Source organism: Triticum dicoccoides, chromosome 7B (assembly GCF_002162155.2).
Source record: "Triticum dicoccoides isolate Atlit2015 ecotype Zavitan chromosome 7B, WEW_v2.0, whole genome shotgun sequence".
Taxonomy (NCBI): Eukaryota; Viridiplantae; Streptophyta; class Magnoliopsida; order Poales; family Poaceae; genus Triticum; species Triticum dicoccoides.
This window is the reverse complement of record NC_041393.1, coordinates 727,478,429-727,489,365: the sequence shown is the minus strand read 5'-3', so window position 1 is coordinate 727,489,365 and position 10,937 is coordinate 727,478,429. Positions and strand designations below refer to the sequence as shown.

Genomic DNA, 10,937 nt, shown 5'->3' with positions numbered 1-10,937 from the left:
CTGGTGCCACTCTCCGGGCAAGCCGCGACCTCCTCGACGATTCCATGCCATTTGTTGCACGCCAACTGGACACGCCCCCAATGGTTCGCCATCGCCTTGGAGCTGTGCTGCATGTAGATGCCTTTGAAGTAGGGGTCGACGAGCTTCCGCTCGGCGAACTCGGCCTTGATGCGGTCCTAGTACGTGTCCAAGCTCTGGTTCGCGCCGGTGGTCGGGTCGAGGCAGTCGACTTTCCATGCTTCGGTGAGGCATTCCTCCTCCTTGGACGTCCACTTGATGCGCGGTTCGCCTGACCTAGCCGCCCGCTTCTTCTTCTTCCGGCGCCCCTTCGTCGGAGCAGGAGCCGGCTCCTCCTCCTCCTCCTCCTCCTCGGGCTCCTGCATGTCGTCGCCGTAGACGTAGCCGAGCTCGACCTCCATGTCGCCTTTGAGGTCCACTACCTCGTCCTGGGTGGCGAACCCGGGAGACGCAGCGGCCGCGGTCGATCCTGTCGCGATGATGTCGTCCATGTCGGCTCCCGTGTCGTCGGTGTCGCCGAGGTGCGAGAAGGGCAGTGGTCCGCGGTAGAGATGGGGCGTCGGTGTGGACGCGTATGAGGTGGGCGGCGAGTAGTTGTATGGAGAGTACTGCATGCCGGCGAAGGCGGGCGAGGGTGTGCGCGTAGCGGGGTGACCATTAGGGAAGGTCACGTTTGGGTTGAACCCACCGTGCGCGTCGCCGTCGGCGTAGCCGGGCGACGATGAACCCCATGGAGATCCGGCACCTTGCTGTCCTTAGGGCGCGTATTGGGCGTGGCTGACGACGGGGGTATTCATCCCCGCCTGGTCGACCGATGAGGAAGACGCCGCCGCGCACGCCGCGTTGTCGCGGGCCTTCTTGGCTATGGCCCTATTCCGCCTGTCGGCGGTGACTGCTTTCGCGCCACTGAACTTCCACCCTCCACTCGGCGTTCGACAGGCCCGGTGGCTTCAATGGCGGCGCCCTCGGCTTCCTCTGCTTCGGTCGGGCCACGGCGCCAGTCGCGGGTGCCACCGCGTGCGTCATGGCGTACTTCTTCGGCGGCATGGCGTGCTTCTTCGCGGCGAGCGAGCGGGAGGGGGTTTGGCGGGAGAAAGGGAGAGAGTGGCGGGAGGAAGGTGAGCGAGCGGGAGAGATGCGAAGGAAAAGCGTCGAGCAACAGCGGGAAAAGGCCCTCGGGTCGCTTCCAGGGCGGGTCCACGCGCCTTTTTCGTTTGTGCCCGCTCCCCAAGCGCCCCCCAGGGCGCCGGGTTCGGCCTGGGTCCGCCGGCACCAGTTTTGGCCCGAGCCGGCGAAAAACGGGCTTCTGGGCGCGACTGGGGCCTTTTTTTGGCGCTGGCGCGGCAAAATCGCCTGGGAAGGGCCTGTTGGAGGCGCGGCTGGAGATGCCCTAAAGACTGGAGAGCAAAGAGATTGAGGCAAGGGCGAGCAGACGACCTCGCCGCTGGCGAGGGTTCATATCTCCAGCCAAGCACACTCCCTCCCCTAGCGACGGTCCGACGGATGGACCTCCACGCCCACCTGCTGCGCTACGGCTGTGTCCCCGGCTTTCCCACGATCCGCCGCAAGGCGCCGTTCCCTGGGCTCACCGGCCGACACCATGGAAGTCAGGTACGTGGGAGGACTCCACCCTCCTCAGGCTGCGCCGCCCTACGTCCCTCACCTCGATTGAAGCTGCCCGCTTCCTCCAGGCGCTCGCCGATGGGGATCTACCGGCCGCCCGGCCCCGCGCCGCCACAGTCCAGGAAGGAGATATCGCCGTGCGGGCGCTTCTTGAGCTCGGGAGAGGCACAGGTCAGTACGTGGCTAGCTCCTACCTTGTAGTATGTAGCATGACAGTATGTTTGGTCCCCTGTCCATTGATATTGTCCGTCCAAATCTTTAGAATTATATGTATGTAGCCTGTATTTCTCAACGTTGCTATGTTGTGGTCTAAATACCGATTGTTATCTTACTGCAATTGCATTTGATTTGATTGCGCCGTTGTGTCGTGGTCTCACTCTCCATAGAGATTTTGGCATGGTTCTGACTAGCAAATTTCTAGAATACTGTAAGTCAGTTTTTGGTTCATCTTGTTTGGAAACCAGGATACTGTGACGTAAATGCTCAAGTCCTTGCCCCTTCACACATCAGCAAAACTAAGTGCTACTCTACTTTTATTTTTCCTCACTTTAAAACAGATAAACAGAAGCAAAAGTTGCTCTTCCTGTTCACGTATCATAACAGGATGCAGAGGTTGCTCTCTCTGTATTTGCCTTAAGTACTAAACACATCACAAATAGAAGGAATTACTAGCTGCAGTTCACGGCTGTAGTCACGGCTGTAGTTGAGGTTGATGCAGAGGAGACGAACCACACAAATGCATGACTCTCCTCTTATTTCTCTATCAAACTATTGTCATATCCGAGAAAAATATGAATTTGTTTCCAAGTCCCAAATATCATTGGCTTCACTCTGTATATTAAAGAGAGACATACCAGATTTTATACACACAAATAATCATATTGCTTACAAATGGATTTTAGGAATTTTGGACAAGATAAGTGGAATACCGTTAGTAAACGAGCATAGTACCCATATTCCTGCAAACCGTCTGCATTTGTTCCAGTCATTTTCTCTATAGGTGCTTCCCATGGAATGTACTTCTCTCCTGTCTATGCAAAAAATAAATCAGAATAAACATTAGTTGAGTTATTAGTAAATCTATAGGCTGTTTTGATAAGTGATAAGAGATTTACAGAAGAAGATTGTTTTTCGGGAATGACTTTAGCTGCCCCTTTTTTCTTTTTACTGGGATGTTGATTATCAAGCCATGATTTCTTCCTTTTTGAAGTCTTCTGCTGAATTTCGTTTTTATTCAGACAAGCTGTTTGCAAACAAATGTCTGGTTCCTGAGATATAGCTTCAGTTCTGCATGTAGTAGTAGGAGCTTTGTCTTCAACTTGCTTCTTTAGATTCTTCAAAGCATCATCTACTAATTTTATGCACTCTTGTGATGCAACTGCTTGGGAAGCTATGCCAAGGAACTCATGCATGAAAAACTTAAGCTGCTGCCTATCTTCCGATCTAGGGTCTTCCAAAACAATGTTGCCATGGCTGTTTTGAATAGTCCCGCTTCGTGCTTCTCGAGTCCATCGCTTCAAAATATAGTGGCTTGGAAGATACTTAATATTCATGACATCAAGGGCTTTCAAAGCATGACTACACAATATACCAACTCTTTCGAATTGACCACAACTACATAGAACTTTTTGCTCTTCATCAACCAGAACTTTGCATTCTTCCTCATAAGAGCATTCCGGGTCAAGATTGGCAATTTCAACAGTATATACATTGTGTTCCTTCGATGGCTTGATGTACGATGAGATGGATCTTTCATATTCATTCTGAAAATCTTCAAATATGTGAGGTGTGTAAACTTTGCTTGCTTGTATTACTGTAGGAGTTCTTATTCTAACTCTAGGTAATTTTTTCCTAGACTCATATTCTTCATTTACCTCTTTATCTCTCTTTCCTTTCACAACCCTCTCTATGTGCTTGAAAAAACAAAGAATGTCAAGATCAGACTTCAAATGGTCTTCCAAGTCACTATTCAAGCTCTCACTTGATTGTGTGCTTCTCATGCCTATAGTGTAAGCATTCCTCATGTAACATCTTGCCCATTTCTCTTTTACTTTATAGATACTGTCCAACCAAGTCTGTGTATCCACATTGATTCTTATGGCAGTGAAAGCTTCTTCAAAGTCTTCCTCTTCCTCATACTTGTACATGCAAGCACTGAAATCAGCAAGTACATTTGGGCCATCCTCGTCTTTTTTCTTATGAGGTAAATGTTTGATGGCATTTTGCATTATGTGAAAAGTGCACAATCCATGCCATGCTTCCGTAAATACCGCCCGAATTGCATTACCCATTGCTACGTCCTGGTCAGTAAAGATAGTTCTAGGCTGCTTTTTGTTATGTATGGATAGGAAAGTGTTGAACAACCATCTGAAGGATTCAAATGTCTCGTCGTATAGAAGTGCAGCACCAAAAATGAACATTTCCCTAAAATGGTTGAAGCCAACAAATACACCAAAGGGTCTGTACTCTTTATTTGTCCCAAATGTAGTATCAAACGTAACAACATCACCGAAGTGAGCATAGTCAATGATCATCTTCGCATCAGCCCAGAAGATATTTGCTATTTGTTCATTGCAGTCGTGTTGTACGTCATATTCAAATGCAGGATTCTCATTTTTTTATCTCGAAAGTACTTGAGCATACTTCCAGCTTCACCATATATCAACTCCCTTTGACGCTTGGTTCGCAAATAGTTCTTGTGATCACGAGGTGTGTAGGTAAGGTTTGATGACCCACCAACTTGCCGACTTGCCAACTCATGGGCTGCTTTTGGTACAATTCCTGAATCATCTGCAATTTCAATGTCAAAAGCTTGCAAGGTCGATATCTTCCGCTGTGATGGCATCAAGTGGCATGTTCCAGGCAATTGCAAGACATGGTTGTGTTCAGTGACTAACTCATGTACTTCATAATTTCCTGTTTCTCGGTCGATGGTGATTCCCATTCGAACTTTACAACCAGTCCTTGTTTCTGCACGAGGACGCTTGGTATTATGATCTCTTTTGTCTATTCTTCGGTAGCCCTCATTGGAACAAACGTATCTCGCGGAAGTGATTGCCCCATCAAGTTTGCTCTTATTTTCATAATTTACCCTTACGTCAAAACCAATATGACCTCCATAACAAGTCCAAAAGCCCCAAGCCTCTTTTGTGGAATTAAATTTCATACCAATTTGAGGCATCCAACTAGGAACCATATTTGCCCTGTAAAAAATAGGCATATCTTAATTTATTTGTCTAGTTACACTACAAGAATTTGATGATATGGCATGAGAATTTAAAAAAAAATAGAGTGTACATGTTTGAATCTTTCTTGGAGTTGGTCATATTCTGGATTACACCTTTTAGTTTCCTTTTTTGTAATCTGTGATAGCATAGCAAACTCGGTCTATAGGAATTCTCTTGCTGCCTTGAGAACATGAATACAATTAGAGCATATGTTACATACCTCAAGATTGATCATCTTTTTTGTGCTAGGAGAAGGAAGAGGCAAAAGGGAGATCATCTACATTAATCTCCTGTCAATTATTGGAAATCCCAAGTACTTCACGAGCAAAGCACCTATGGTACAACTTGCATCTACAGATCTAACTACATTAATGTATTTTATCTTGAGATTATTCAAAACAATAGAGATCACTTCTGTTAGCAAAGCACCTATGGTACAACTCGCATCTACAGGTATGACTACATTCATGTATTTTCCTATGGTACAACTTGCATGTAAAGGTCTGACTACATTCATGTATTTTATCTTGAGCTATTTAGAACAATAGAGATCACTTCTGTTCAAATATATTTTTTCACTCTAACATCATCCAAAAGGTGCAGGAATAAATTTTGGATCTCCTTCCTTCCTTATTACTTCTAATTTTCTACTAGTTGTTTGGAGGGTGCGACTCCTCTGCAATTTAGCTGCTGAATTTATTAAAATTGATGTTACCTGTTTGAATCTTCATTGCCGTTAATCATATTCTCCACTAAACCTTGTCCTTTTTTGTAATCTGTGATCATATAGCAAAATCAGTCTAGGAATTCTCTTGTTGCCTTGAGAACATGAATAGAATCAGACCACATGTCACATACCTTGAGATTGATCAACTTCTTTTTTGTTGCTAGGAGAAGGATGGTAGAAGTGAGTTCAAAAGGGAGATCATCCACACCACTTGCAGATCAGCGGGAGGAGAACAATCAGTAGAGCGATAGGGCAAAAGGGAGATTTTTATACCACATAAACTTGCAGATCAACGTGAAGAGGGCAAAGATAGGGCAAAAGGGGATCTCTATGCCGCCCATAGATCAACATATACCTTGGTCACGTTCTAGCTACAAGGAGGAGGATCAAGGAGGACTGGGGAAGACGGGCGGGATGAAGGCATAGAGATCGTTGTTTGGCGACAGCGTTCTGTTTGGCGACGAAGGCATGGAGATCGCTATTTGGCGCCAACATGCGTTCTGTTTGGCGCCAAGCAGCCGTAGGAGATTTTTCAGCAGACAAATTGAGTGTTTGTTTTCATTTTTTTAAAAGAAATAAGTGAGGAAATTAGAGCGGTCAGATGGGAATTGACGGCCGATGTGAACGTCTACAGCACGTGTGATGTAGTAATTTGACTGCAGAGGAGCCGAACCCTTCCCGAGATCCACCATTGGTGGCCGGGTAGAGCAATGGTGGCCACGGCTGGGTAGAGCAATGGTAGCCGCGCTCAGTCACACCCACCCGTGGCCGCGCTCGGTCACACTCACACTGCGTCAGGAATTAGGCGCAATACGGTTTTATGAGTGATTGTTTTTCTTATCCTAACCGCGGTTTTATGATATTTATTCCTCGCCAAATGTTAGCTACTGCCGCTAAAATTGAAATTTTGGCTTTCTGTCAAATTAATATTTGTATTTGTCTTGGATGTGCCTCCTTGTTGACGGCGACAACACGTGGCGTTTGATGTTTCATCACCGATGAACAGTCGCTGTATATATATTACGTTGAGTCTCAATAATCGCCGATGACTTGATTGCTTGAACAAGTCCGTATTATTAGCCCGTGGATAATTGATTCTGATAGTGTTCTCCCATGTAATGTTTTTTTCTACGTGCTGTGCCACCTAGACGTGAAGAAAAGTTTGCTTCTTTGTTTAATTTGGTCAAAGATTGCAACCAACGAGGTCGCATCTCACATGCGATGCAAGTCACGTCCTAATTAAACAACGCGCACATCTATGCACCGCGCTGCACCGAAATGATTTAAATTTATCTGAACATTTTGGACAATATACATAATAAAAGTTAAAGAAATATATATCACACATGCTTCTGAAAATAATGTAATACGCTGTTCGATTTGTTGGGACAAGCCTTTGACCTATTGTTTTTTTTTTTGCAGGTGAGCCTTTGACCTATTGTTGTTATGTTAATATACATGAATGATCAATCATACTCTTTCCGTAAGAAATAATCCGTTTCTATAAAGAAAGAAAGCATGGTGTTTTGGAGACGACCTCAGTCAAACATTGACTATGAATATCATTTTAGTTATTTTATTAGATATTTGAAAAGCATATATTCAGGATGAATCCTATGTTCAAAGGCGGTCTAGGGTTCACCTCGGCAGTCATCCGTCTCTGCCGGTAGATCATCAGCCGTCTCCTCAAATGTCGGTGGGGGTGTGTGGGGAGGCCCCGATCTACCGGCGCGAGCAGTAGTTTCTCCCTCTTCGGACACTCCGTAGGTTTTCATTCGATGACCACGCGATGATGGTGTAGGCATCGGCATGAAATAAAATATTTCTGCCTCGCCTTAGTTCTGGCGATGCCACTTGTATCGTTGGGAGGCGTGTGGAAGATGAGTTGTCCTCAGACCTAGTTCTTCGGGCTGGCATTATTTTATTTGCATGTTTGTCTGGCTGTGCTGTCCTGCAGGGCGGACACCTTGTTTGTACGTGTTGGTCCTTCGGCTCCAATTCTGACTAACGAAGGTTGACTAATTTCGTCCTTGTCCGGGAGTGTATCATGTTTGTGGTCCGCTTGCTCAACTTGGGGTGTTCTACAGGCCCGCTTAGTCGCTTCTTCTCTGGGGTGGCATTTCGCTACGTAGGTTGCGGTAGTCAGCATCTTATGGTACACATAGACGACTTCCCTGCCACCCTTTTTTACAAGCTCATGGGCTTAAACCAATTTGTCACTGAGAAGAAACCTAGAGGCGGAACGAGTTGTTCACCACGTGTCACCGGTGGATGCAAGAGGAATAAGACTTCGGCATCCAAAAAAATTGGGTCATTTTACAGTTTCTAGGAAGGTGTTTTTAAGGTTTTGTGCGACCTAATATTTGGACTTTGACCTTTTACGCAAAAATGTCTTGACAAAATATTTGTACAAGCATTTATATACTTGACAAAAATTAGTGGTTTTTATTTTTCAAAGTCCTGTCCTAGTGAATCAAAATACTCCATGTATTTCAAATGGAGATACCGGCATAAGTCTAGTTTTTGAAGGAAGTTTTCTGTCATGCCACCAAGTTATATTACATTTAAGTTGAGCTTTGGAAAACTAACCCCTGTGAAAGTTTTTTTTAACTAGGCAAAATTTTGGCTTCATTGAATCACAGGATATACAAAACACATTAATAGGGAAATCACGTGATTAGAGTGGCATGTGCTCTTCAATCCTACTCCCTTCATCCACATATATATATATATATATATATATATATAGGGTCTAATACATATTTCGAGGTTGCTAGTTTTTTTCTTCCGAGAAACTTTCAATCTATTCATCTTCAATGATGGCAATACAAAGAACAGTAGAGGTAATAAAAATTACAACCAGATCCGTGGACCACCTAGCAACGACTACAAGCACTAGGCGAGCCGAAGGAGCGCCGCTGTCTTCATTGATGAGGATACAGACCTTGGGTAGGGTCATAGGCCTGGCCTACACACCCTACCCAAGGTTAATACCCCAGAAGATGAGCAGACCAAGAATCCACTCGGCGATACAATCACTCGACCAGAATTCTCTGCTTTCACTCGACCATATGGGAACCACTCGACTACATCAAATACCAGGAGTCGGTAGGACGCGCAATGGACAGATATTCACTCCTTAGTCCATGGGCATTAAGAGTACTTAATGCTGGTGTTATCAGTAACGCCCCTTACTTTATGTACATTAGTACCCTTGTAATGGAGGCAGACTGGGGTCCAGGCGCACTCTATATAAGCCACCCCTCTCCTCTGGCACAAGGGTTCGCACTCTCGGTAATACAACACACATAATCCAATCGACCGCCTCCGGGCACCGAGACGTAGGGTTATTACTTCCTCAGAGAAGGGCCTGAACTCGTAAATCTCGTGTGTACACCTTCACCATAGCTAAGATCTTGCCTCTCCATACCAACCCCCCTTTCTACTGTCAGGCTTAAAACCACGTCAGTTGGCGCCCACCGTGGGGCAGGTGTCTTAGTGACTTATTGGTGAAGTTGCAAGTTTTTCCGATCACCATCATCATGGTTTCCGGCGGCGGATTGGCTGAGGGCCGCGAGATCCGTCTCGGCGCGCTCGTTTTCGTCGCCGACGACTCCGCGTGGCTCCAAGAAGCTTCCCTGGACACTGAGGCGCTCCCCGTCCGAGGAGCGACGCACTTCCGCGCGTGCGTTCGGGGCGTTCTTCTTCGGCAGCCGTCGACTCAATAATAGTCGGCTCCAATGGCGTTTTCCCCTCCCGCTGTCCGCCGCCGCAAACGATCCGGTCGATCGCGGCTTCAGCGGTGGGTGAAACACGCGGTGGCTCAGCAATCGACCACCCATCAAGTCACGGCAATCGAGCCCAACGAAACTCTCCACGGCCTGTTCGATCTATTGACTGGCTCCGCGGAGACCGCATCTAAATGCGAGAGCAGCGATCCTGCAGCCGAAGTCTTAATGGTCGACGGGCCTCATAGCCCACCTGGTTTCCGCCGCGAGGGCGGCGGAGACGGAGGCAGCGATCCGTCGCACGCCCACGAGGAATACCGACGTGAACCCCTCTCTTCTCAGCAGAGGGAAGAACTTCGTCGCCGCAACATGGATGCACTCCACACGCCCATCATAGGGGAAACCCCCGAGGCTCGGGCCTTGGAGGAGGTGCGCTTAGCTAATTTGGCTGAGCGCACTCGACTGGATAACCTCCAGCGGGCTCTCGACGAGCGTGCTCAGGAGCGGATCCATGAGTCCAGTCGACGACAACTCTTTCCGCCTCCACCTAAGGTATACTGCACTCCGATTCGGAATCTCACAACCGCAGCCCGCATAGCAGAGTTGATCCAACCCTCCCAGTTAGAGGCTGGCAGAGGGTTGATGCAAATCCGGGCCCTGCTCAGGGCGGTAGGAGAGCAGAATACAACAGTATCTTAGTCGTGAAACAGGATTCACAGCAGATCCGTTGCTGCGGACACGGTTCAATCGGCTCACAACCCCAGATCACCTCCGCGGCGTGAAGGGTGTAGGCAATATGATCATCCACTCGATCGTGACAATCGCCATCGAGGACCCACGCCTCCCCCGAGGAGTGCGTCGTATGTGCCTCAGCGGAACGATGACAGGCGCCGTCATAGTGGTGAGCGCAGAGCTTCAGTCGACCCAAGGGAACCAGGCTTTGACGCGAGATCTATCCTCGTTCATGGCCTGGTTGACCGAAACAGGGCGCACAGAGAAGACCCAGGCAGAGACCGTCCAAGTGGCAGTCGAGTGCATGTTTCTGGTCCCGAGTGTTTTAGCAGAGCCATCAGAGCAGCAGTGATTCCACCCAACTTCAGGTTGGCGTCCAGAGTCAGTAAGTTCACCGGTGAATCCAAGCCGGAAACTTGGCTTGAAGATTACCGAGTGGCTGTGCAGATTGGGGGCGGCAACGACGAGATAGCGATGAAGCATCTCCCTCTTATGTTGGAGGGGTTGGCCCGAGCGTGGCTAACTCAGTTGTCTCCAGGCAGTATTCACAGTTGGGAAGAGCTATCCCGAGTGTTCGTGAGAATTTTCGAGGGTACATGGAAGCGACCAGCAGGTTTGCCCGAGCTCCAGCTGAAGAAAATATGCCCTAGAGGCAATAATAAAGTTATTATTTATTTCCTCATATCATGATAAATGTTTATTATTCATCCTAGAATTGTATTAATCGGAAACATGATACATGTGTGAATACATAGACAAACTTAATGTAACTAGTATGCCTCTACTTGACTAGCTCATTAATCAAAGATGGTTATGTTTCCTAACCATAGACATGTGTTGTCATTTGATTAAAGAGATCACATTATTAGGAGAATGATGCGA

At 47.3% G+C, this 10,937-nt stretch overlaps 1 protein-coding gene across 1 annotated transcript; it reads left to right on the top strand.

Annotated features, from left to right (window-relative positions):
• The first annotated feature begins 739 nt into the window (after positions 1 to 739).
• Positions 740 to 6,188, top strand: LOC119339552. The gene is made up of 4 exons (XM_037611565.1): positions 740 to 782; positions 1,588 to 1,812; positions 5,118 to 5,206; positions 5,760 to 6,188. Exons 1-4 carry the CDS (start codon positions 740 to 742, stop codon positions 5,844 to 5,846), a joined length of 444 nt encoding a protein of 147 aa, XP_037467462.1. The 3' UTR covers positions 5,847 to 6,188.
• Positions 6,189 to 10,937: the final 4,749 nt, after the last annotated feature.